Genomic DNA, 27,651 nt, shown 5'->3' on the forward strand with positions numbered 1-27,651 from the left:
TAAAGGACTATTCTCAATTCTCACAAACTCTTCCAAAAAAGAGAGGAGACAATAGTTGATTAATTTTATAAGGCCAGCATTATCCTGATACCAAAACCAGTTAACAATAGTACAAGAAAATAAAACTAGAGACCTTTATCCTTCATGAATGAAGATATTAAAATCCTCAAAAAAATCAGCATTTCAAATCCAGCTATTTTCAAAATGAATACTACGTCCCAGCCAAGCAGTTTATCATGGAATACAGGTCCAGGTCAACACTTGGAAATCAACCATGTAACACACCAGATTAATAGCCTACAGAATAAAAAACATATGTTCATATCAATTAATGCCAAAAAAGCCTTTGACAAAATTCAAGATCCTCTCATAATCATTGTAATAATAATAAAACTCTCAGTAAACTAGAAATAGAGAATCACTTCCTCAATATGAAAAAAGGGCATCTACAAAAAAATCTACAGTCAATATCGTAAGGCTTCCTCCCAATCCTGGGAACAAGGCCCAGAGGTCTACTCTCACTCCTGTTGGGCACTGCACTAGAATTCCTGGCCAGCATACTTGATAGAATCCGGACCTGAATACCACCTTGTCAATAAGCCCACCCACCACCTCAGAGAGACCTCGGTTTCATCTTACTTAGGCTACAAGCATCCCCCAGAGGACACGTCAGCAAGCCACAAGCCCACCTTTCCCCTGACCCCTCCCCACAAAGAGCCGGCCAAAGACCCTGGCCATAAAAAGCTCTTAACCTGTTAAGAGACTCTCTCTTTCCTTTGTTCTGCTGGCCAGGGCAGAGGGGTCCCTCTCAGGTTCAGCAATGAACCTGCTTGGACTGTTGAGTCCGCATCTCCTCTCTTCATTCAATAATAAGGAAGGAAAAATAAATAAAAGTCATACAGAATGAAAGGAGGAAGTAAAATTGCCCCTTTGCACATAAAGAAGCAAATTCTTCCCAAGTTCTTCTAAAAATTTAGTGCAATTGCAATCAAAATCCCTGCAGGATATTTGGTAGATATGGACAAGCTGATTCTAAAATTTATATGAAAAGGCAAAGGAACAAGGCTAGCCAAAATAATTTTGAAAAGGAAAAATAAGGTTGGAGGAATTACACGATCTACTGTAAAGATACAGAGGTCAAGACAGTATGGTATTGGCACAGAGATACACATATAGATTAATGGAAGAGAGAAGAGAGTCCAGAAAATAAGACTGCACAAATACGGTCAATTGATTTTTGACAATGTTGTAAAAGCACTTCAACAAAGAAGGATAGCTAGTCTTTTCAGAAACTGTTATTGGAATAATTGGACATCCATAGGCAAAAAATCCCCAAAAAACAAACAAAAAAGTTTTGGCTTAAACTGCACATCATAATAAACTCAAAATGAATCAGAGATCTAAATGTCACCTATAAAGTGTCAAACTTTCAGAAGAAAACTTCTTTAGGCAAAGACTTCTCAGATATGACACCAAAAGTACAATCCGTCAGTGAAAAAAAAATTGATGAATTGGACTTAATCAAGATGAAAAAGCTTCGGTCTGTGAAATAGTTTAGAGAATGAAAAGACAAGCTGAGACTGGTAAAAATTATTTATAAATATTGACAAAGGACTTTTATCCAGCATATATAAAGAACGTTTAAAAGTCAATGACAGGAAAACAAACAACTCAATTAAAAAATGGAGAAAAGATTTGCTGCACCAGACAGAACACATGGATGACAAATTTAATGCATGAAAAGATGCTCACCATCTTCAGCCTCAGGGAACTACAGATTAAAACCACAACGAGGTACCCCTCCACCCCAATGGGGATAGGTAAAATAAAAAATACTGACAAGAGGTGAGGCTTAGAACCTCACCCCCGCTGTTTGGAGAGAAATCTTCTGCATCCGTGGATATTTTGTTGCCCTTGTCTAGCTTGGATTAATACTTAGTCTATAGGCACACACCTGATCTCCTATCTACACTTGCCCCCTTAAGGCACTAAATTATGCTTTCTATCTTTATCTTGCATCTACGTACCACTTCAGCATTTTATTTAAAAAAAATAATAAGGGAGAAATGTGGGATTCACATATAAATCAAGTATACAAATCAAATGAATAATCATATCTGACTTGATTGTTTTGACATCATAGTTCATGATGCGTGATCAAAACTGAAAGTTTCTGTGATATGACTGCCCTTGCACTGTTCACCATGTAGGAACTTATTCACTATGTAAGAACTTGTTCACCATGTAAGAACTTGTTCGTTATGCTTCAGAAGATTGGAGACTGTTGAGAGTTAGGCTTGGGGTTGATTAATGATTGTGCATTGAGTCCCCTATACAGAATTTTATTGTTGTTAACAACCATTTGATCAATAAACATGAGAGATGCCCTCTCAAAAAAAACCCCACAAAAACCCTGAAAGGAGCTTTAATAAGGAATATGCACTTATGTACCCATGATACAAATAACAAAATAAAATGTGACTAGTAACTGACAAAAAAAAAAATGCTGACAGTAGTAAGTACGAAGATGCGGAGCAGTTGGAAATCTCATACAGCGCTGGAAGGAATGCAAAATGGTAAACCCATTCTGAAATAATGAAATAAAACTCTGGAAAATAGTTTGGCAGTTTCTTGCAAAGTTAAACATGCATTTATCATATGATCCAATAATCCCAGTACTAGGTATTTACCCTAGAGAAACGAGAAGTTATGTTCATACAAAGACTTGTATACCAATGTTTTTAGTAGCTCTATTCATAATTGCCAAAAACTCAAAACAATTCAAAAATTCTCTCAGTGGGTCAGTTGGTAAACAAATTGTGGAACAATGGAATGCTACTGAGTATGAACAGAGATGGGTAACGGATACACACAGCATCTCAGATTAACCTCAAAAGAACGCTGAACAAAAAGAAAACAGTTTCACAAGGTCGCATTCTGTATGATTTCACTTACGACATTCCCAAAAAGACAAAAATGTAGTAATGGAGAACAGATTTTTGGGTCACTGGGGTCAAGGAGGTGTGATTACGAAGGAGTAACACCAGGGTGTTCTTGGAGCGATGGGGCTGTTACATGTTCTGACTGTGGTGGTGGGGTTACTAAAATCTACAATTATGTTAAAACTCAGCATTTCACCCTGGACCATTTTCTCCAGAACTGTTAGATGAGAATAAAATAAGTGTCTAAATCCCTTAAGCCACTGTATTCTTGAGTGTCCTTGTTTGGCTACAAGATCTGCCTCCTTATCTAGGCTCTGAAGGACGATGGAGTCCGATCCCAGGCTCCTAGTGGAGGGAGCGGCGTCACACGAGGAGCCCTGGCAGATGGCCTTCTCTCTGCTCTGGGGCCCAAAGCGCTGCAGACTCGGGTGGTGGTGACAGGTGGCAGTTTAATGAGGGGAGGAGAGCTGGGCCATCTGTGGGGCATCCTATGGGCTGGCCCTCCTTCCCTAGCGTGCCTCTGGATCTCTCCTCAGGAGTGGACGCAGTAGAGTTGGACGCTGCCACTGATCCGGAGCTCCCGCAGTCGCTCCAGGACCTGCTGGTCCAGGCTGGTGGCCCCCAGGCCCTGCCCATTGAGTGCCAGCTTCAGCCCTCCCTCCTGGCACAGGAGCAGCACCTGGGAAAGGAGGACAGGAGAGCTTTGCAGACTGTCAGGCACACCCTCTGCTGCCTGCTGATGCCCCACATAGGGAGCCCTCCCCACAAAGGACACACCCACCACACCCCATAGGGCACCCAGCCGTGCAAAAGAATAGGACTAGGTGCCCAGCCTGTCACCAGCCCACTGTGACCTTTCACAGGGGATCTTCCCAGCCCTGGGCCTCCGTTTCACCATCAGGAATAGAGGACGCCTCCCCTGAGGGCATGGTTCTCAGCCCTGGCTGCGTGTTTGCGTCATTAGGGGGCTCTTAATAAGGCTAATGCCAGGGTCAATCCCGATGGATTACAGTGCTGGAAGGAATGCAAAATGGTGAACTTATTCTGAAATAATAAGATAAAACTCTGCAGGCAGCAGCAGGGAGGGTTGACAGCCATGGCGTGGTGTTCTCTCCCTGCAGCAGGCCCTGGCTGGCCAACCCCACGTGGCGGGCCCCGGAGGAGCCCCAGTCTCCCTGCTGGGTGTGCAGCTCTGCCCTCCAGCTGGGAGATCAGGCCGCTCGACCGTGACCTGGGAGATCAGGCCGCTCGACCGTGACTGACCTCAAAGAATCGCTTTGGGTAGAACAGGAAAGGGGCCAAGATCAGCTTCTTCTGGCCCCAGGGCGAAATCCAGGCCAGAGTTCTGTCTGCGAAGGAAGCCCTGAGAGTCACGGGGATGCGGGCGGCCTCATCCCGCAGGCTCAGCGTGAAACTGCGGAGATGGACCCAGAAAGCTCAGCGTCCGAGGCCCCCGGGCCCTGGCTCCCTGACCTCTCTGAGCTGCGGCTGCTGAAGATTTAGCTAAGGGCTCAGAGGGCTGGATACACCTGGTGGAGTCTTAGGCGCGCCTGAGCTTGAATGCCCACGTTTCTACCCACTGGCTGGAGAACCATAAAGAGCAAATTACTGTGCCTGAACCTCAGGTTCCTCTCCTCAAAATGGGGAGAATTCTATTACTCTAGCTAACATTTGTTGAGTGCTAACTTTGTACCAGCTTTTGTCTTAAGTGTTCTGCAAAAAGCATAAGATTAAAGCCTGGTTGCCTAGGTCAGCTCTGCTGCTTTCTAGTCCTGCAAGCTTAGGTAAGTCTCTGTGCCTCAGTTTCCTCATCTGAAATGTGGAGAGAACAATAGTACTCTACCTGCCTCCCCAGAGATGTAAGAATTAAGTGAGTTAACACATGTAAAGTGCTTAGGACAGCCCCCAGCATGAAATAAGTATGCATATCACAGCCTGTTGTTTAAAAATTATATAATACAATACCTACCTCACGAGGCCATCAAAAGCAAGAAGGAGATAATGTACATGAAATCTAGCAAGTATGGGGCACACAATAGGTGTTTTATAGATGCTACTGTTTACTATTCCTAAGTCCTCATGAAATCCTGAGGTGTGAGGTTTATCAGCCCATTTAATAGATGAGGACCAGAAAATTTATGGAAATAACCCACTTGCTGTTACTAGTAAGAGCTGTGGGACTCCAGACTGGCCTCTGGAGATGGGGGTCTTTGGGCTGCCTGGCACCTGCCCCTCAAAAGCATTGGCAGATTCTGTTTCACGCCTTGGGAGCTTCTGTCACCTTTGAAACGCCATGCCTGAAGCTGCGGCTGACTGCCTCCTTGGCAGGATGTGGTGGACAGCCGAGGGGAGACTTGGTGCAGAAGTGGGCAAAGTAGGAAAGGCCACCCTGGGTGGGCCTCTCAGGGACCCGCCTGTCTATTCCAGGAGGATGCCCCATCCATTTCCAGCTTTGGTAAGAGCTGTCAGGGGACCCCACTGGGAAGAAGCTGGGAAGGCAAGGACCCTGGACAGCAGACTGCATGAAGCCTCCAGCCCCAGCCCCTCCGCAGACCCTTCCCCGGGAAAGGCTTTGTCTTCCATTGGCCTGACAACTCCTGGAGGCCTCGATGTCCCCTCAGCCAAGTCCAGCACAGCCCTGGGCCGGGTAATGACCTCCCTCTAGATGCCCGTTGAGGCTCTTGGAGGCTTTAACTGGATGCCCATGTCCTCAGTGCTTGAGGCAGGGGCTAGAGAGGAACGGGCAGATTTTTAAAGCAAATGACTCCCATGCCCTCCAACACTCTCTCCCTCTGTCTGATTCAAGCCACAGTGGCTTTCAGAAAACAACCACAGCAGTAGCCACTCTTCCTGCAGGCTGACTAAGCACCAGGCACTGTGCTGAGTCTTGATGGGGGCCCACAGCTGAACTGGCCTGTAGAAATGTTCTGGTTGGTCCATAATATTCTTCAACTTTGAATACCATATTCAAAAATTAAGAGTTTATATAAAAGATAGCTTCCAGTTTCTCTTTAAAACTAATCAGAAGATCTGGCATGAGTGGTGTGGATAAAGTGAAGGTTCCTGTGGCCAGGATTCTCACCTGGCCCTGGTCGGCTAGCTCACTGCACACGTGTGGGCAATTCATTGTTATTAACTCCATATAAAGAGCTCTGCCCAGTGCTCTGGGTGACATGGTAGCATGGTGGCACAGCTGCAAGGCTTACACAGCTGCAGAGAGCAGAGGCTGGAGTGGTGGCAGGGCCAAGGACAGAGACTGAGACAGCTTCGGGGGCAGAGAGGCCCAGAGGCAGAGACGGGCTTGCTGAACGCAGACTCGCTGTGAGTGGACGGGATTCTAGTGACTGACCTGCCACAGTTGGAATAAAGTTGGGTGTAACCCTTTCACCCCAAGAATGTTCCACTGTCATTTTTTTGGTCTCATTGAATCCATAGTGAACTTGCTGGGGCCAAAACCCATCGGCAAGACAAGTGGGTTTATGGAAATATTCTGTTCACTCACCACCTTTTCAGCCTGGAGCCTCACTAGTTATGTGATCTGTTAGGCCTCCAAGGGCATGGGAGTTCATGTCCCTTGGGAAAGAGCCTTTAGATCACTTGCTGTGTCACTAATAACAACCATGTGACTTTGAGCTTCGGTATGAACCTGGTCTCATGTCTCCAAGGTTGGGGCAGGTATTCTATCACTGGGAACGTTTTCATTTTCCTTATTGGGTTGGGATTATCTTTCTCCTTTCTTTTTCTGATGGGGAAACTTAGGACTTCGGCCTCAGAGAAGGGTAGTGACCTGCCCAAGTCCACAGAGTTTACAAGAGGCAAAACCAGGACTCCAGCCCAGTAATGCCGGCTTTAGAGGTCTGCACGGTCCAGGGTCGTGCCACATGACTGCCCCAGAATTTGCTGGTCTGACCACAAGCACGCAGGGCAAGGGTTTAGTGAAGTGGGTAACTTCAAAAACAAAAGCACAACAAAAGGGGATTGGGCAGGGAGAACACGCGGTGCTCTCCGTCCTCCCCGGCCCTCTGCCAAGAGAATTCTGATACCACCACACTTGTGGGGCACTTACTGTGGGCCTGGCACAATTCTAAGCATTTATACCACCCTTAAAGCTGGCACCATTATTATCCCTTTTTACAGGCAAGGAAGTTGAGGCATAGAAAAGAAAAGTAACTGCCTTGTGATTGCGTGGGTAGTGTCCTCAGCAGAAGTCAAACCCAGGCCACCTGGCCCAGAAAGGTCAGGAAGTCCAATGCCAATCCAGAAAGAAGGAAAAGAGAAGGGAAGGAAGGAAGGAAAAAAGAAAGAACAGAAAGGAAAAAGGAAAGACCTTGTCTAACCAGCCTGGCGCCCACGGGTTTGGGAAGTGGAGCTGGAGCGCCCCCTGTGGGAGAGGTTAGGCATCGCCCACGTGGGTAGTGTGTGCACCAGGCCTTGCCTCTGGGCCCCCCTGGCTGTGTCTCCTAAACTGGGGCGCTGTCACTGTGGCGGTTGAATCCTCTTTCTGGGTCTGAGCCTACGTCTTTCCGCAGCCTTTCCTGAGGCCGCAGCTGAGACCCGTGAGGAGAGGCTGGCTGCCTGTGGCTGGAGCGGAGGATGCTCCCAGAACTGGAGCTGCTGGGCCACGCAGGCAGCCCGGGCCCTGGTCCCAATCCCAGCCCACTCTCCCAGGCTCTGCAGCCCAAGCAGCTTACTGCCCTCTGCTCCTCTGTGTCCTCGTCTGTAAAGGGGATGACCTGGTGGTGTTGGAGATAAACCAGTAATGCTGAGAAAGCCCCAGCCGCGCAGACGAGCTGCTCCCTCTCCCCCATCTGGGTACTTACTCCTTGGGCTCTGGCAAGACCAGCCCCCGCAGTATGATGACCTGTCCGGGCCAGAGACCCCGGGGAAGGACACGCGAGCAGGGCACCTCCTGAAGGACACAGAAGGTGACTGAGAAGGCCACTCACAGTCCCTGGGAGTGGCTGTGGGCCACCCTCACGGGCTGGCAGCCCTGGGGCAGGTAAGGCTCTGCTTCGAGGCCCACAGCCAGGAGGACACTTGGCTCTGCTCACCTATTAAACACCTGCTGCACACCTGGCCTCCTGTACTCTGCTCTCCCCTGGCCTTTCCAGGCTGAGCTTGGTGCCCTCCATATGTTCCCCATTGCTGCCCCTCCACCTGCAATGGCCTCCCCTCCAGCCTGTGAGTAACAGGAGGGCAGAGGCTGGCTTGTGCCTCTATCCTAGAGCCTGGCATAGGGCCTGGCACAGAAAAGTGTCAAACAATTGTGCGCAGGATAGATGGAGAAAAGGAAAATGAAGCTGGAGCCCCAGCCTGAAGCTTCCCGGTCCACCCTCCACCTGCAGGTCTATAAGGGAGGGGAAGCCCTGTGCTGAGGGCATCTCCCGCCAGGTGGAGGTGCCCCCCACCCCAGACGGAGCAGGTGAGAGACTCCACCTCCCACAGGAACAGGAGGGAGGTCACTCACCAGCCTGGGGCTCGTCAGCAGGAAAGGCTGTCAAGGAAAGAAAGAGGGATATGGAGGCCACGTAGCATTTGCTCAATGAAAGGGGGTCTCTTGATATCATTATTAAAAATTGGGGATCTGGGGGGGTGTCTCTCTCAGATACAATGCAGGTAAAGGACTGGAGCCCCTGTGGAGGCCTACTGAGTTCAGATGGACCCCAGCCCTGGAATGATGGGGAAGAACTAGACAGAGGGCCTGTGTGGCCCTTAGGAAGTACACGGGCCTCCCCTGCTGCCAGCCAGCCTCTGAGGCTGAGACTGAAAGCTCATACTGGGATGGACCTTTTCAGAGGAATTCTGGGGCCTTGCCCAGTCCGGGCCGTCAGCCCGCGCCCCTCTGTCTGCTCAAGCCGGCCCTGGCGCCAGGGACTGAGGCAGGGCCAGCTGTGTCCACAGCAACCGCAGTGGGGCAGGGCAGCTGGGCCCCTGCAACATGAGCAGCAGCCCAGCGCCCGGCAGTCAAGCGGGGGAGGAGGGAGAGCCAGCGGCTCAGGAGACCACAGCGGCCAAACGGACTCCCAAGAGACTCACGTGTCCAACCGGATACTCGCTGCCGCCCTCCACAAATGGCTGTTGGGAAAGAGGAAAGGGAGAAGCAGGCTGCAGGGCCGGGTGTGCCTTCAGAGCCACTTGTCTGGCTCCTGCCTGTGCCTGGCAGGTGGGCGGAGGCTGGCTTTGGCCTTGATTCTCTTCATTCTCCCCTTAGGCCTTGTCAGTGGTTCTCAAACCTGGCATTTAAACATGCTGATTCCTAGGCTCCACCTCAGACTTACTGAACCAGTATTTCTGGTGATAGGCCCCAGAAATCCACATTTTAATGAGCTCCTTAGGTGGGAACAATACAGCCAGCTGCTGGATTTGGGTCCCCTGCTCCAAGCCTCCTAGTGACTCGCCTCCTGGCCATTGCTCCTCCGCGGTGACCAGACCCTCCACCCAGTATCAACCTCTGCCCAAGGCTCTTAGCCCCTCCTGGGGTCATGTTCTCTTTCCCTCACCGACTCATATCTGACACCTTGATGGACCCTCTGCCTTGGCTACAGCTGGTGTGACAGGCTTGCCCCCGGCAGGCAGGGTCCAGCTGGTCCGGGCTTCAGGGGCAGCCAGAGGCTGCTGCCACCCAGTCCTTGACCCCGAGGGAACTTACATTGATGTTCAGGAATCCTACGGCCTTCACCAAGATGTCACCAAATATACCCAGGGTGTCTACACGAGACAGTGGGAGCCGGTAGGGGTAGTGGAGAAAGTGTTGTCCATTCACGCTCACCTGGAGAGACAGACAGGCTGGTTCAGCAGCAGGTGATACCCCGAGTTCACACCCACAGGCCAGGCTTCGGGGAGCGCTCTGACCAGAGTTCTCACTGAACTTCATACTGACTCTGTGGCACAGGTACATTCTGCAGACGAGGGGCCCGAAGCCTGGGGAGCCCAAGTGACCTTCCCGAGGTGGCAGAGCTGACAGATGGCCCCTCTGAGTGCGCCCCCGCCCCTGACAGGGCACCTTCCCACACGGTCCCTCCTTGGGCCTCTCAGCAGGCCTGCCAGCAGCAGCCTCCCCGTCCACAGCTGAGGAGAGGCAGGCTCAGGGGGCTGGGTGAACCCCTACTCCACAGGCCCCTCCAGCCACTGCTGCCTCCCACCAGCTCCCCTCTCCTCTGGAGAAGTCTGAAGGTCCTGTCATCTCTCTGGTGGGAGTTCACATCAGCAGTGAAAGCCTTGAGGTCAAGTTCCCTGTCCCTGTCCCCTGTTCCCTCAGCTGGGAGATGGGAAGAAAGAGGGTCCCCTCCTCATGGGCTCTCAATGAGCTGATATTTAGAGGCTTGGAACAGGGTGTAGTGCAGGCCCACCCCTGTGCTTGCTGAGACTGTGGCTATGGCGCCCCCTCCAGGGCCAGGCTTTCTTGTAGCAGGGCTACCAGGGCAGCTGGGAACTGAGCTCAGCAGCATCTCGGTCCTCTCGGTAATCCATCCCTCCCCCCAGTACCCCTTAACACAATGGCATGGGGAGTTCACTGGAAGGAAGGGGGGTATGGCAGGACAAAAGTTCTAGACACCTGATGCCCATCCCTTCCACCTACCTTCATTTCCTCATTTGCAAAGAGAAAGAGGATCAGGAAGCTGGCTCCTCTCTGCAGGGCCAGGCGGGGCCACCGGGCCTCGGCTTGCCAGCGCCCAGCGTGCAGGGTGTTACAGATGACATGCGGCTTGGTGGTGTGGAAGCGAGGGTTGAAGTGGATGGCGATGTCTGGCCGGGGGTGCATGCTGCAGCCACACTGGAAGTCCACCTGGAACCTGGTGGGAAGTGAGGTTCCCCAAGGGCATCGCTGGTTGAGACCCCCCTCAGAGACCACGAAGGCAGGGAGAACCCACAACTCGAGGCCTCTGGGGCTGAGCTCCAGATCCCCTTACCCATTGTGGAGCACCCCTTTACCTGTGTGCAGCTAGGGGGACCACTCCCTGCAGCATGACCATCTTGCCTGCACGCAGGCCACCAAAAATTGTCGTGACATAAGGAACCACCTGATAAAGGGGAGAAAACCATCCATACAGGGTTGGAGAAAGGGCTTAGGGACCCTGTGGAGGGGGCTTGGAGCAAAGAAGACAAAAACTCTCTCTCCTGCCCCAGACAGACAATGTCCTTATGGGCAAAAATTAGTTTTCTTTGAAATGTTTTCTTCTTCCTGCTCCCCTTTCCCAGACTTTCCCATGTCAAAGCCCCATTGCACCGAGGAAGCCAAGTGCAGCTCCCCTACCCGCTTGGAGCACCAGCCAAGCCCCTCTCCCCAGCTCCCAGGGCACAGTAGTGTCCCCAGTGAGGCTTGCTGTCCACTGGATGCCACCTGGCCTCCAGAAGCCTGTACTGAAGCTTCCTGGGGACTGTTTATTGGCCAGAGCCCTGGAACTGGGAGGCAGAAGGACAGCCAAGTTAGGACCTGCTGCGGTGGCCCCAGACGTGGACGCCAGGGGAGATGCCTAACCATGGCCCACCTATGCCCCAAGGAAGCAGTGTGGCATTCCTAAAACACAACACACACTCTTACAACTCCCTACCTTTTTAGGGTTGTTTCCTCTGCTCTCCCTCCACCCTGTGAAATCTGACTTGACTTTCAAGGATCCTAACACCTTCTTCAAGCATCATCCACCTTTTTTTTTTTTTTTGAGCGGGCATCTCTCATATTTATTGATCAAATGGTTGTTAACAACAATAAAATTCTGTATAGGGGACTCAATGCACAATCATTAATCAACCCCAAGCCTAATTCTCAACAGTCTCCAATCTTCTGAAGCATAACGAACAAGTTCTTACATGGTGAACAAGTTCTTACATAGTGAATAAGTTCTTACGTGGTGAACAGTGCAAGGGCAGTCATCACAGAAACTTTCGGTTTTAAGCATCATCCACTTTGATGCCTGGATTATTCCTTCCCTCCCCTGTATCCCTAGAGCACTTCACTTGCATGGCCCGCTTGGTGCGCAGGGAGGTGTGCGGCTGGCTGTGTGTGCAGTGGGGGTGGGGGCACAAGCCCCTGTCTTTCCCTTCTGAGCTCGGTGCCTGGCAGCCATGGGCTCTGACTGGGTGTTTGCAGAATGAGTGTGAATGTGCAGCAGGTCCACATCGGGCTGTATCACTGGTGAGGACTGGCCTTCACTGGTGTACTCCAACTCTCCGCAGCCTTCAGAAGCCCAAACCACCTAGAAAGAGCAGAGACCCAACAGCGCAGCCCTCCTGTGGTTGCTGGAAGCCTGAAAATTAAGGAGCACAGCAACCTGGGCCCCGGCTTCACCCCATTACCAGGCACCTGGGCAGCTGCTGAGGTGCAGGAGATGCCAGGCTGTCAGAGGGTGCACAGCACTTCAGTCCCTCCGCCTTCTTAGGCTCCAAGCCTGGCCTGTAATTAATGGAGCTGATGCAGCTCTCCAGGGAGGAGAGGGCCAAGTAGAGAATGATAATTAGTGGTCAATGGTGGGAGGGTGGTATCTGATGGGAGGTCAGCCTTCCTGAAAGCCAGAAAAATCTGTGTGGGACTGAGCAGAAGGAGGAAGCCAGGGACCCCCACTCCCTTCTGACCTGACTCCCTTCCAGGCTGGAGCTGAGACTGCCCTTCCTAGTAATCAGTGTCCCCCACAAGGATACTACCCTCCCTCCCAGAACCTCCTAGCCACCTGTCATACAGTAGGGGCACAGCAGGGGGTGTGCAGGCTCCTCCACTTTAAAAATGCAAGGACCCTGTGGGCCCAACAACCATTCACACCCAAGTGAGAATTAGCTGGTCAGCCACTTTGCTAAGCTTAAGAGGGCCCTCCAGAGCCATGGGCAGGTGCTGGGGGAGCAGGCGCAAGACGGAGGGAGTCTGGGCTCAGATGGGAGGGAGGAGTTCTGAGACCTAGAAGGTTCCAAATCAGAGCAGCTGCTCACCGGGTGGAAGACTGGCGGCTGCAGGATGAAGGGGTCAGGAAGTGGATCCAGTTTTTCTCCAGGTGACATGAGGGGTGGGGTGCCTCCAACTGGGCTGCAGATCTTGATTCCAGGAGCCCTGCCCCCACTGGCCTGATTCGCATTACCCAGCCAATCGTAAGTGCTGGGAGCTCTCCCAGCTGTTAGTGTCCCTGTGCCTGGCAGGGTCCTAATGCCACTTGGAGCAGGCCTGGGAGGGCAGGTCTGGGAGGGCAGTGGTCCGCCCCTGGTGCTGTAGCCCAGCTCTAGCCTCACCAGCTGAACTGGGTATCAGCAGAAATCTGTGTCCAGCAGCGGGAAGCTTGCACTAGGTAACCAGACCCTCTAGGTCTGCAGCACAGAGTGTTGGCAAAGGGAAGCCAGGCGCTGGCTCCTTTGGGGCCAGCAAGGGTTTGTGGTTTCTGAGCCCTGGCCTCCCATCAGAGGCAGGGGTGGTGGTGGTGCATGTGGGCAGGTCCCAGGAGAGGTCCCGCCCCAGCGTGAGTGGCTTTCTGTTCCCTCCTCCCCTCTCCGCAAAAGGCTTTTACCTCTTTACCTCATTTGCCGCTTTCTCCACTCCTCTCCCTTTTGCAAGTTTTATAGTCCCCGGGGAGCCATTTCAGCATTATCTGAAACCCCAAGGCTATTACAACACTCAGGAGTGGGGGCTGACAAGCCTGCAGCTGGAGAGGCAGCAGGAAATGCCAGGGCCCAGCTGGGGTCACAGGAAAGTGGGGTGGGGGGAGGTGAGAAAAGGGCTGGGAGAGCTGAGAGCCCCTGAGAAGATGAGGCTCAGAAAGGCAGCAAGGTGCAGTGGAGAGCAGGCGCTCCTGCTCGGTCTCTGCTCCAGCGTGCTGCGTGCCCTGGGACAAGGCACTATCTTTCTGGGACTCCCTTGGTTCATCTGTGTATTGATACAGCGACTACAGCCATGCGTGTCCAAGGGAAGCGTGTATCTGGGGCTGGGCCCAGACACCTGCAGTTTTATCAAATTCCCCCTGTAATCCTTTGGATTAGAGTCAGTCTGCTTGGGGACAAGCACTATCCCCCTGTAACCTTTTGCCCCCAAGTAGCCATGTATCCACATGGCCCCCTCGTGCAGGTGGTATGCTGAATATGTGGTCTCTTAATGGCTTGGTGTTGGCCCAGCCCAGGCCTGCCTTGTGGACGGACACACCTTATTGTAAGGCAGACCCCTTGTTGAAGGTTTGCTTCCTTGGGGTGCTGGTCACACAGGAATGATTCCTTCTGGCATAACACGTAATACAGGCATAAATTGCTCTCCTTGGGACACATGTAATCTTTGTGCCCTCACCCCGTATAAGCAGCCCCCTTCCATCCACGATAGAGGTGCACCACCTTGTCCAGCTGGCAGCTCCTGGACTCCCTGTACATGAAGTCCCAGTAAACCCTCAGGTCTCAGATGGCGTCTCTGGATCTTTCCTTTGGTCTTTCAAGCACTTTCCCATTGCAACTTGCCCACTTAGGCGTGTGATTGGACTTGTGATTACACAGTCCGGTTCTGGTTCAGATCTTGTAAAGCCTTCTCTTAAAAAGCAGCACAGCCTCTCCACTTGAGCCTGAGTTGGGAGGTCCTGGGATCTGACCACAGGGGCAGACTTGGCAGCAGGGAGTTCCTGGCAGGGCGAGGCGAGGTGAGGTGAAGGCTCCAGGATGGGGTGCTGAGGGAAGAGCAAGTGGCGGCTCCGGTGGAGGGGCAGTGCCTGGGCCTTCCTGGGGAAGGGTCTTGGCCGGGGCTATCCTGGCAGATTGTTGGAAATGCAAACTTTTGGGCCCCACCCAGACCTATCCTAGAGGACTCTAGTGGCAGGGACACACACACACACACACACACACGCAGACACACACACACGCAGACACACACACACAGACACACACACACGCAGACACACACAGACACACACACGCGCAGACACACACACGCAGACACACACAGACACACAGACACACACACACAGACACACACACACATGCAGACACACACACAGACACACAGACACACACGCAGACACACACACACACGCAGACACACACACACAGACACACACACGCACACACACGGCGATTCTGATGCAGTCAGTGCTTGCCGAGCACCGACTTCGCTCCTCACTGCAGGGCTTGGGGTAAGGAGCCAGGGAGTTTGCTCACATCTTGCTGGGCAGGTGGAGCCGCACTGCTGAAGGTGTTTGTGTGGGGAACTTCCACCAGAGGCGCGCTCAGGAAGAACGCTCTGCGTTCCCAGCCGAGAGGAGGAAGCCAAGGTGGAGCCGGGCAGGGACATGGGGCCCCGCCGAGGGGAGTCAGATCTGCTTCCTGGTCCCGGCCTCAGCCCCATTCCTGACCAGCCCCCTTCGTGCGCGCTCCTGACGCCCCATTCCGGCCTCGGTCCCCACCTCCAAATTGAGGAAGGAAGGTGCCTTAGTCAGGTTGCCACGGCAGAAAGCCATCGACTGGGTGGCTTAAGCAACAGACATTTTTTTTCTCAGTTCTGGAGGTTAGAAACCCAAGATCGAGGTGTTGGCAGGTTTCTGTTCTTTCTTCCGAGGCCTCTCGCCTTGGCTCACCCCGAAGTCTGTGTGTCTCCATCCTAATCTCTTCTCAGTAGACCTGACCTATTGGATTGGGGCCTGACCATATGGCCTCATTTTACTGTAATTACCCTTTTAAAGGTCTTATCTCCGAATAGTCTCATTCTAGTTACTGCGGGTCAGGACTTCAGCATAGAAAGGGGGATGTGGGGGGAGATTGACACAATTCATCGAGTCCGAAGAGTCGCTCTAACTGTTCTCTTTCTGAAAACTTGAGGCTATTGCAGCAGTCTGAGTGGGGGGCTGATGAGGGCCTGCACTGGGGGAGAAGGCAGAATTCATTTCTCTTTTCAGATGGCCCCAGGTTTTGACAGCTGGGAGGGACCTGGTTGGGCTTAAGCACAACTCCAGAACTTGTTGAATATGCAGGGCTCCAGAATAAGAGAGGGTTTTAGTGTCTGTTGGTCTGTCCGGGGCAGAGGAGGACAAATCTCTCTTTCTGAGCCAGAGTGAGGGGGAACTTTTGGGAGAGGCCCAGCAGAGGGCCTCTGATCGTGACCCTGACACTGGATTCCCTGCCCCAGACTGGCCTCCTCCACTCCCACCCCAGCTTCCTACAGCCTGTGCTTTCCCACAGAACACTTGTCATCATGTACTGAAGAATTATTTAATGTTTGTTTCCCCATTCTTCCTCCTCCCTGATTATAAATTCCACAGGGGCAAATTTATTCTTATACCCCTAGTACCGAGCAGATGCCTGACACAGAGCAAGTGCTGAGAATATGTTTAAACAATGAACGGCCGTAACAGGTGATGGTTTGTGGCTTCTGTCCAGTCTCTGTCTCTCCCCCAGGTGTGGAATTGTGGTCCAAGCATGAACAAGTCATGTACTCTTCTGACTGGCTGCAGATTGTGACAAAGGCCATTTCACTGATACCTATGAATTACCAATTAACAGCCCGGGAAACCTGTGGTCAGGGACCTCGGGGTGCCCTACTTTCCCCCATTCCTTGATCCAGCAGCCCCTTTCACACTCCCTGACTCTCTGGGCCCAGGTGCACCGACGAGGCTACTTCGGTCTACATCTCTACCCCTTTCTTCCATTGGTTCCCATTAAGGTCGCTGGAAACCCTCACGGACCCTGTTTCTCACAGGAGCAGATTTGTACCGTCCCGGAGCAGAGGGTGTGATAACTGGGAAAACACATGGCAGGAAGGGCCAACCGAACCTCAGCTGGGTGGATAAGGGAGATGAGGGAAAGAAGCCAGAAGTGACTCCAGCATCAACAAACAAGCTGGAATATTCTGGTGGCATTAATGGGAAAACAAGGAGGCGGTGGGTATAATCTGGAGGGGTGGTAAGCCGGCTGATTCCAGTCAAGACCATTCTGGAGGAGGTGGGGCTGCAGCAATCAGTATGGATGGAGCCTGGACATGGGGGATGATCCTGTATTTGTTGAAGGAGTGAAGGTGCTTTTGCCTGAAAGCAAGTTAATATACTCTCAAGAAAATAGTTTCCATTGGTTTTGAACCCTTCTGCCCTGGGAGTTTTAGTGGCTGCAGCCATTTTTCATAACTGGGTGCTGTGGTCATTGAAGCGAAAACAGCAATCAGTCATGCCCTCAAGGACCTTCCAATCTAATCGAAGAGAGAAGACACACACTTGGCTGGAGGAGCCAACAGGATAAAGCCAGTTGCTTTTTTCTTATCTTTCCTCCCAAAGAGATAGAACCATTTGGACAGAAATATTGTAAGATGCAGGGAAGAGCCAGCACCTCCCACAGCCTCAGGGGGCCAGCACGCTTTCACTCTGACGTTATCCTTGCAAACCTCCTCCCCACTCCATGGAGCATAGGGTTATTGCAGAAGCTCAGCTCAAAAGTTGAAGTAGTTGATTTTTTTCCAGCCACTGCTCTTGACATATAGATTGACTCTTTCTTCCCTGTTGGGTTGCAGACCCCGTAATCCCAGGAAGTTCTTAGCACTTTCCAATCACTTTCCCATCATATTTACTTCCTGATGGAAGCGTACATTGCAACTAATGAAATGCTCTTGAAGAAAAAGTCACCTAATGTGAATTTGACTGAGTTGGTAGACCTAACAGTTTATAGGAATATGGGGCATAAATTAATCATGCTGAGCAACAGCAAGAAAACTCAGACCATGGGAGACTATATAGGACAAATGACTCACTTTCTTCAATTAAAAAATTGCAAGGAAAGAAAAAGGTAGAAGAGAAACCTGTAAGATCAGAGGTTGGCAAACATTTTCTGTAAAGGATGAGAGAGTAAATATTCTAAGCTTTGAAGCCATAGTCTCAGAAGCCACAGCAACTGTATTATCTGCCTTTGCAGTGGGAAAGCTGCCATAGACAATATGTAAATGAAGGGTGTGCTTATGTTCAAATAAAACTTTAGTGGGTGCTGAAAGTTGGATTTCATAAAATTTCCACATTGTACAAGTATTTTTATTTTCTAAGCCATTTAACAATGTATAAATCCAAGCTTAGTTCTCAGGCCTTATAAACACAGGCAGCAGTTGGCAGTATGTGGGCTGTAGTGTGTTGACTCCTGCTTTAATAAAATAAGAAATTAAGAGGCATTTAACCAATTATAACTTTTGGACTTTATTTGGATTTTGATTCAAACAAAAAACAGAAAAATAAGCAATCAGGGAGGGAGATGTGAACACTGATTATTCAATGACATTGTGGAATTGCTAAAATGCCTTTAAATGTGCTAATGGCATTGTGGTCTTTATTTCTTTACTTTTCTTCTTTTTATTGAAGTATAGGTGATATACAATATTATATTGGTTTCAAGTATACAGCACAGTGGTTCAACAGTTACACACATTATTAAACCCTCACCCCCACTAGGGTAGTTATTGTCTGTCAACAAAGAAGATGCTATAGAACCATGGACTATATTCTCCATGCTGCCTTACCATCCCCATGACCAATTTATATTATGATTGAGATTTTTGTGCCCCTTTATCCCCTCACCCTTACCACCCACCCACCTCAACCCCTCCCCCAGTGTAACCACCAGTCACTTCTCAGTGCCTATGAGTCTACTGCTATTTTGTTCATTTTGTTTTGTTTTGTTTTTAGATTCCACAAATAAGTGAAATCATATGATGTTTGTCCTTCTCTGCCCGGCTTATTTCACTCAGTATGATACCATCTAGGTCCATCCATGTTGTCGCAAATGGCAGGATTTCTTTCTTTTTTGTGGCTGAATAATATTCCATTCTCTGTATGCAGCACATCTCCTTTATCTACTCATTTACTGATGGACACTTTGGGTGCTTCCTTAGTCATCTTTCTTTTTAAAAATTCCTTATATCTTAGAAATATGTATAAATATTTCACGTATTAGTAAGTCTGATATAAATGTATCTTTACATATTTCAGATATACAAATATATCTGAGATATATACCAATGAAATGAAATGACATCTGGCATGTGCTTCAGAATGACCTGGGTGTGGAGGAAGTAGGTGGGGGGCATGGGGGAGGCAAGACTGGCCAAGTGCTGATAATTGGAGAAGGTGGGTGAAAGGTAATAAATGGGGCTCCATTGTTGTTTTCCCTACTTGATTTGTGTGTGAAAATTTCCATAATAAAAAGTAAACAAACAAAACAGGACACCCAACCCAATCAAAAGCCACAATTGTACAGCTTTTCATCTCATATCCTATTCACCTGGGGCAAAACGCAGGGCTTAAGGGGCTGGAAGTGGAGGAACACCCCCATGGCAGTGTCCCCAAATGGCGAATGGCGGGGAGGTGGCAGCTGCTGCAGGTGGGGGCGGGGAGGAGGAGCGGAGTTGGCAGGCACGGGAGGCCATGGGCAGCCTGGGGACCTCTAGCTCTGTGCAGCTCTAGTGCTAGTTCCGGAGGCCTCCGCCTGTGTGGTCTTGGTAGACACAGTGTACAGGGAAAGTCTTTTCACTCTACACTCTCTATGCTGAGGACCGCTCCAGAGAGGCACCGCGCCCTTCCTTTGGCCCTTCCAGAAGCAGGAGTGCTTCCTCCTGCAGCCCTCCAGCCCAGCCTGGCTGTCTAACTGGCCCGTGGCTCTTGCTTTCCATCTCCGCTCCTTCACATGATGGATCCTCTGGGGTCTTCATCTGGGCACCAGGAGAGCCAGGAGCTAACCACCAACAGACCTTCACTGCAGGAGCTTCAAAGGGCTATATTTTAGGAAGGAGGAAGGTGGGGACACCAGGATGGACAAAGGGAGTGGTAAACACACAGGCAAATCTAAACAAAAGCTGTGTGAGGCAATGGTGGTGGTGACACTGATTCTGTGAATTCAGGCCTCAAAGGGCAGAACGAAGTGAGCCCGGGAGGGTAAGACCACAGAAAATTCTAAAGTTCTTGCATTGTTTCAGAGGGGTGTTTAACGTATTATAGACTTTGAGCATGTTAAAATTTCAAGAGCAATAAATAATAGAGTGCAAACTTTTAAATGAGTAAAGGGGAAAATGTAATATGTCTAAGATCAGATCTTTATGAAGAATATTATAAAACTTTATTGGAAGATGGTAAAGAAGCGTAGTAAATAGAGATACGTAACATATAATGGATGGAAGACAATTTTGTAAAGATGTCAAAACTGCCAAACTGACTTGTTGCTTCAATGTAATTTGAATCAAGATGTCAACAGAGTTCAGTCATAAAAATGAATGATATCTTGCCTTTGTGACAACATGGATGGACCTGGAGGGCATTATGCTAAGTGACATAAGTCAGAGAAAGACAAACTCCATATGATTTCACTTTTATGTGGAATCTAAAAAATAAAACTAGATTCATAAACACAGAGAACAAACGGGTGGTCACCATAGGTGAGGTGAGCTTGTCTCACACACTCAATAGTGCAACCATTTTGGGTTGACAGACTGATTCCACTGCAAGTATTGGGGGGGAAGTCTTCCCACGCACACCGCCAAGCAATTCTTGGACACCAGCAGGGTGTCCAGGAACTCAATTCTGATGCTATCTTCCCGGGGACAGCACCAGATTCCCCAGATTAAGGGCTCCTGTAGGATCTGAAAAATCAAAAGTTAGCATAAGTACAGCCATCTTAAAGGCTTAAATACCACCCCCTAACCTAGAAGGAAGAAAATTATTAGAATCTTGAAAAACAAGTTAGTCAGCCAGTGTTAAATGTAGTGACCTTTAGTTAGCTGACCTCAAATCAGTTAATCATACATACCAAGCTTATCTTGCTAGAACCACCCTAAACATTCCGAAGGTAACTATCTAACCAGACCCCCAGGATGTGGCGCCAGCCAAAGATTTATGTGTCTATAGAAAAACACTGTATTGTGATTGTAGAAAATGTTGCCCCCTTTGAAAATGCTATAAAACCTTCTGGCTTTGTGTGCTCAGGGTCCTTGTTGAGACCCGCTGCGTCGGGCTAACTTGGACCCCAGCTAGCTGGTTCCTGAATAAATTCCTCTTGCTTGTTGCATCAAGAGACGCCTTTCATGAGTGATTTGGGGCAGCATCCTCCTCTGGGAGAATCCAACATTTGGGGGCTCGTCCGGGATCGTGCGCTCACCCCGCTTCACTCCCAAAGCCGTTCTTGGAGGAAGAGGTAAGGTTAGTGGCGCCTTGGGTTGTCTGTGTTCTGTTTTCTGTTTTTCAGTGAGACCGGTCGGAATTCTGAAAGGGTACCCTCTGTCTGGCAGCTGTCCCGATCCCGTAAAGGGGTCGAGACTGCGGTCGGTAGACATACTTGGAGTAGCGCAGGCTGCAACCCAGGGGGACGCCTTGGGGAGGTTGGAGGGCCAGGGACGCCTGGTAGCCTCTCGTCTGTTTTTCCAGCAAAGTGAACCTGATGAGATAGGGTTGATTTTTGGGCGCCAGGAGTATCAACCCTCCGATTCCTTTCGGTTTCTGTTTGAAAATCTGAGAAAAACAAAAAGCAGCCGCTGTGTGTCTAATTTGTGTGTGTGTCTTTGTTTTCTGTGTCTTTTACGTGCCTGATTATTGTTGTACTGACAATGGGACAGACAGTGACGACCCCCCTTAGCCTGATGTTAGATCATTGGACGGAAGTCAGAGCGAGAGCGCATAACTTGTCAGTAGAAGTAAAAAAGGGACCGTGGCAGACTTTCTGTACCTCCGAATGGCCCACCTTCAATGTTGGGTGGCCCTCGGAGGGGACTTTTGATCTCCCCACTTTATTAGCAGTAAAAGCCATTGTCTTCCAGGATTCGCCTCAAGGACACCCGAATCAGCAACCCTATATTGTAGTCTGGCAAGAGTTGGTGAAAAACCCACCGCCCTGGGTAAAGCCCTGGGTGCAGAAGAAAACGGGCCCTCGAGTTTTAGCTGCCCAGACCCAACCCCAGAGCAAGGAAAAAGAAACCACTAAAGTTCACCCTGACACTCAAGATGATTTGCTTATGGTTGATGATCCCCCTCCCTATCCTCCTGCCCCTACGGCACCCCCAGCCCCGGCACCCCCGGTCCCGGCACCCCCAGCCCCAGCACTGCCAGCCCCGGTACCCCCGGAACCGCCACCCCTGGCACTGAGGCAGTGGAGCCGGCTCCGGGACCTGCCCAGGGAACTCGGCGCCGCCGAGGGGCCACCTTGGACCCACCGGGTATTTTTCCTCTCCGGTCTTATGGAGTTCCCATCCTTGGGGAAGAGGGGGACCCGCCTTTCCAACCTCTGCAATATTGGCCATTCTCCTCTGCTGATTTATACAATTGGAAAGCTAACCACCCTCCTTTTTCAGAGGAACCGCAGAGACTAACGGGACTGATAGAGTCCCTGATGTTCTCTCACCAGCCCACTTGGGATGATTGTCAGCAGCTCTTACAGGTACTCTTCACCACGGAAGAAAGAGAAAGGATCCTCCTGGAGGCGCGGAAAAACGTGCCTGGAACTGACGGATGACCATCGCAACTCCCTCATGATATAGAAAGGGGGTTCCCGCTGACCAGACCCAATTGGGACTTTAATTCTCCAGAAGGTAGGGAGCGACTAACCATCTATTGCCAGGCTCTGGTGGCAGGTCTTCGCGGGGTCGCAAGGCGCCCCACCAATTTGGCCAAGGTAAGAGAGGTTAGTCAGGGAGCCGCTGAGGCACCCGCAGTGTTCTTAGAACGCCTGATGGGAGCCTTCAGGCGGTATACTCCTTTTGACCCCACTTCTGAGGAGCACAGTGCTTCAGTGGCTCTTGCCTTTATCGGGCAATCAGCACCTGATATTAGAAAGAAGCTTCAGAGACTAGAAGGCTTACAGGATTTGTCGCTGAGGGATTTGGTGAAAGAAGCTGAGAAAGTTTATCATAAGAGAGAGACTGAGGAAGAGAAGGAATTAAGGAAGGAAAAGGAAAGAGAAAGTAAAGAGGAAAAGAGGGACAGGAAGCATGAGAGAAATTTAACAAAGATCTTGGCCGCAGTAGTAGAAAGCAAGGGACGCCCGCCCTCTAGCGGTAGAACTAGTAAGGCAGGGCACCTGGGCAACCGACCTCCTTTGGATAAAGATCAATGTGCGTACTGCAAGGAAAAGGGGCATTGGGTGAAAGAATGCCCTAAGAAGCCACCACAGGGACCTCCAAAGAAGGTGTTGTCTCTGCTGGAAGATGAGGATTAGGGAAGACGGGGCTCGGAGCCCCTCCCTGAGCCTAGGGTAACCCTGAAGGTGGAGGGGCAACCCGTTGAGTTTCTGGTGGATACCGGTGCTCAACATTCTGTACTGACCCAAGCTAGAGGCCCTCTTTCTGGCAAAAAGTCTTGGGTGTTCGGGGCCACGGGCCAGAAACAATATGCATGGACTACCCAACGAAAAGTGGACTTAGGAGTGGGACAAGTAAACCACTCATTCCTTGTCATACCGGAATGCCCCACACCCTTGTTAGGAAGAGACATCTTGACCAAAGTCGGGGCCCAAATATCCTTTCAGGCTGAAGATGCCCGAGTGACTGATCGAGAGAAAAAACCTTTGGGCCTAAGTATTCTGTCCATAAGATTAGAAGACGAGTACCGCCTTTTTAAGGAACCAGAACCCTTCTGAGTTAGTCAGGGGTGGCTTAACCAGTTTCCGGGGCCTGGGCGGAGACGGCGAGTATGGGGCTCACTGTAAACCAGCCCCCAGTGGTCATAGAATTGAAAGCCTTAGCCTTACCAGTAACTGTGAGACAATATCCAATGAGTAAAGAAGCCAGAGATGGAATTAGGCCCCATATCCAGAGGCTCATAGAGTAGGGGATATTAGTAAAATGTAAATCCCCATGGAACACTCCCTTGCTGTCTGTAAAGAAAGCGGGAACAGGAGATTATCGACCAGTGCAAGATTTAAGAGAAGTTAATAAGAGAATACAGGACATTCATCCCACTGTGCCGAACCCTTATAACCTGCTAAGCTCTCTGGCCCCAGAAAACACCTGGTATACAGTCCTAGATTTAAAAGACGCCTTCTTTTGTTTGCGCCTGCACCAGAGTAGCCAACCGCTGTTTGCTTTTGAATGGAAAGACCCCTCCACAGGAACTACTGGACAATTGACCTGGACTCGCTTGCCACAAGGATTCAAGAATTCACCCGCCCTCTTCGACGAGGCTTTACATCAGGACTTGGCCTTTTACCGAGCCTCCAACCCACAGGTAACTTTGTTACAATATGTTGATGACTTACTGATAGCAGCCCCTACTCAGGAAGCCTGCCAAGAGGCCACGGGAGCCCTTTTGACTGAACTTGCTAAATTGGGATATAGGGCATCTGCCAAAAAGGCACAGATCTGCCAACAACGAGTGACTTATTTGGGATATTCCCTGAGAGAGGGGAAAAGGTGGCTTACTGAAGCCCGAAAGCAGACTGTGACGCAGATCCTGGTTCCTACTACTCCGCGCCAAGTTCGCGAGTTTCTAGGGACGGCAGGGTTTTGTAGATTATGGATACCCGGATATGCCACCTTAGCCGCCCCTCTGTATCCCCTAACCAAAGGGGCGGCCCCGTTTGTTTGGGGACCTGAACATCAGCAGGCCTTTGATGATATCAAGAAGGCCCTCCTGTCAGCGCCCGCTCTGGCCTTGCCAGATGTGACTAAGCCATTCATCCTTTTTGTGGATGAACGGAGCGGAGTGGCTTGGGGAGTGTTGACCCAACAATGGGGACCTTGGAAGAGACCTGTCGCCTACTTGTCAAAAAAATTGGACCCAGTGAGTAGCGGATGGCCTGCCTGTTTGAGAGTAGTGGCGGCCGTGGCCCTCTTGGTTAAAGATTCTGACAAACTGACACTGGGACAAAAACTCACTGTGGTTGCTCCACATGCATTGGAGAGTGTAATTCGGCAGCCACCCGAGAGATGGATGTCGAATGCCAGAATGACTCACTACCAAACCTTACTCCTGAATCGTGATCGTGTGGAGTTTGCCCCCCCTGCCATCCTAAACCCGGCCACTCTGCTCCCCGATTCGGGGAAGGAAGTGCTTCATACCTGCCAGGAAATCCTGGCTGAGGAGACAGGGACCCGCAAGGACTTACAAGATCAGCCCTTAGGAGGACCGGGACTCCTGACTTGGTACACAGACGGGAGCAGTTACATCATGGATGGTAAGAGAATGGCTGGAGCTGCAGTAGTAGATGATGACCGGATCGTGTGGGCCAGCGGACTCCCAACGGGCACTTCTGCACAGCGAGCAGAACTCATCGCCCTGACTCAGGCTCTAAGGATGGCAGAAGGTAAGAGACTTAACGTCTACACTGACAGCCGATACGCTTTTGCCACCGCTCATATACACGGGGCTATTTATAGACAGAGAGAGCTGTTAACTTCTGCCGGGAAAGATGTTAAAAACAAACAAGAAATTTTAGATTTGTTAGAAGCCATCCATAGGCCTAAGGAAGTAGCGATAATACATTGCCCTGGACATCAGAAAGATGACTCTCCAATAGCTCGAGGAAACCGGAGGGCGGACCAAGCCGCAAAGCAAGCAGCTCAGGGAATGAGCATTTTACCCCTCCAAGTGTATCCGGAAGCCACCCACATTAAGAGCTTCCAGTATACACCTGAAGATCTCGCTTGTATAAACAAATTAGGGTTCAAAAATTCCTCGCCCCAAGAGATATACAAGTCTGAAAAAGGGAAAGTTGTCCTGCCCCAGAGAGAGGCAGGAAAATACTTAAGGCAATTACATCAATTGACACATTTGGGAGCAAAAAACCTAAAGACCTTGGTTTGGGACTCCCCTTATCATGTTATTGGATTAGGAAAATTGGCTGACGAGGTTGTAAGAAATTGTGTTCCCTGCCAATTAGTAAACGTGAGTAAAAATCAAGCAATGCCCGGGAAGAGACTTCGAGGAGATCGCCCAGGAGCTTATTGGGAAGTTGACTTCACTGAAATTAAGCCTGCTAAGTATGGATATAAGTACCTTCTTGTTTTCCTAGACACATTTTCAGGATGGACAGAGGCGTTCCCCACCAAAACTGAGACAGCTCAGACGGTGTCTAAAAAGATCCTTGAAGAAATATTTCCCAGGTTTGGGATCCCAAAGGTAATCGGCTCCGATAACGGCCCTGCCTTTGTTGCCCAGGTAAGTCAGGGATTGGCCAAGATCCTGGGGACAGATTGGAAATTGCATTGTGCATACAGGCCCCAGAGCTCAGGACAGGTAGAAAGGATGAACAGAACTCTAAAGGAGACCTTGACTAAATTGTCCATAGAGACTGGCTTATGTGATTGGTTAGTCCTCCTTCCCTTCGCCCTGTTTAGAGTCAGGAACACTCCCGGCCATTTTGGACTAACTCCCTTTGAAATAATGTCTGGGGCCCTGGCCCTGCTCCAATCAGCTCATCTTCATACATTTCCCGAATGTGCAACTAATAAGTTTCTGCTTGAAAGGTTACGAGCCTTGGAAGCCGTGCAGAAAGAGGTGTGGGCCTCCATTTATTAAGGAAGCCTATCGGCCAGAGGACCTCTCAGTACCTCACCAGTTCCAGGAGGGAGACCCTGTCTACGTGAGAAGACACCGGACAGGAAACCTCGAGCCGCGGTGGAAGGGGCCTTTCATCGTCCTCCTGACTACTCCCACAGCCGTGAAAGTGGACGGCGTCTCCTCCTGGATACACGCTTCACATCTGAAGAAGGCACCCCCACCGGACCTGGACTGGCGAGTAACTCGGACTGATAACCCCCTTAAGCTTCGCTTGTGTAGAAAGAACTATGTTATTAGTGATTCTGATGTTCCTGCTACCTCCAACCCACCAGAACCCCAACCCTCATGAGCCCAGGTTACTGACATGGCAAATCATTACCCCAGCTTCCCGCCAAGTAGTAGTCCAGTTAACAGGACAACACCCTAAGAGAACCTGGTGGCCTACCCTCACTGTAGATATATGCACTCTTTTCAAACAAGACCCCTGGCACGAAGATAAAGTTGGGGTACCCGGATGTGGCACTCGGGATTATACAGTGCATTGGGGCTCTGGGACTATGAAAGAGATCCAAAGTACCTGCTTTTATGTATGCCCGGCCCCCTCAACCGATGCCGAGGTCTCACAGTGTGGTGGGCAGACAGATTTTTTTTGTAAAAATTGGGGTTGTGAGCAGACAGGGACATGCCATTGGCTGACAGGAAGCGCAGGGAGACCTCCTCCAGGCCTCATAAAAATCCAACGGGGTGCCACTCATGCCCAATGCAGGACTAATCCCACCTGCAATCTTATTGACATCTCCTTCACAGATGCAGGAAAAAGGGCAACAAACTGGGAAAAAGGGCTTACATGGGGACTAAGACTCTACCAGAGTGGCTATGATAATGGAGTCTTGTTCATGCTCAGGCTTAAGGTAGAGACTCTCCCGGCTATCCTAGTGGGACCCAACGCTGTCCTGCGGGATCGGCCGCGTCTCCCAGTCCCAGCCCCCGAGCAGACCCTAGCCCCACCTGTGGACTCTACCACCACTCCCTCTGTCTCCACTCTTGGCCAAGTTACCCCTTTTCCTAGCACCGGACAACGCCTTCTCAACCTCCTTGAAGGGGCTTTTCAGGCCTTAAACACCACCAATCCTAAAACTACTGAATCCTGTTGGTTGTGTTTCTCTTCTGGGCCACCTTATTATGAAGGATTAGGATTGTTGGGCAGTTTTAACAGGATGACCCATCACGAGATCTGTAGCTGGGGGAGCCATAGGAAACTAACCCTGACCGAAGTAACTGGAAGAAGAAGATGTTTAGGTACAGTTCCCCCCACCCATAAA

The 27,651-nt window shown here is 50.4% G+C and overlaps 1 protein-coding gene across 5 annotated transcripts; it reads right to left on the reverse strand.

Moving 5' to 3' along the window:
- Nucleotides 1-1,590: 1,590 nt before the first annotated feature.
- On the reverse strand, nt 1,591-13,325 carry LGALS12 (galectin 12). 5 transcript variants are annotated; one of them, XM_073217627.1, is made up of 10 exons: nt 12,861-12,992; nt 12,244-12,442; nt 10,875-10,963; nt 10,522-10,735; nt 9,592-9,711; nt 8,979-9,017; nt 8,410-8,436; nt 7,763-7,851; nt 4,206-4,356; nt 1,591-3,621 (listed from the first exon to the last, which is right to left on the reverse strand). In XM_073217627.1, exons 3-10 carry the CDS (start codon nt 10,913-10,915, stop codon nt 3,475-3,477), a joined length of 828 nt encoding a protein of 275 aa, XP_073073728.1. In that variant the 5' UTR covers nt 10,916-10,963; nt 12,244-12,442; nt 12,861-12,992; the 3' UTR covers nt 1,591-3,474. The 5 variants fall into 5 exon arrangements, with proteins under 5 accessions (XP_073073728.1, XP_073073729.1, XP_073073726.1 ...); XM_073217628.1 differs by having other exon boundaries at nt 12,244-12,333; nt 12,861-12,974; XM_073217625.1 differs by lacking the exon at nt 12,244-12,442 and adding an exon at nt 11,789-12,136 and having other exon boundaries at nt 12,861-12,942.
- Nucleotides 13,326-27,651: the final 14,326 nt, after the last annotated feature.

This window comes from Manis javanica, chromosome 11 (genome assembly GCF_040802235.1).
Source record: "Manis javanica isolate MJ-LG chromosome 11, MJ_LKY, whole genome shotgun sequence".
In the NCBI taxonomy this organism is placed as follows: Eukaryota; Metazoa; Chordata; class Mammalia; order Pholidota; family Manidae; genus Manis; species Manis javanica.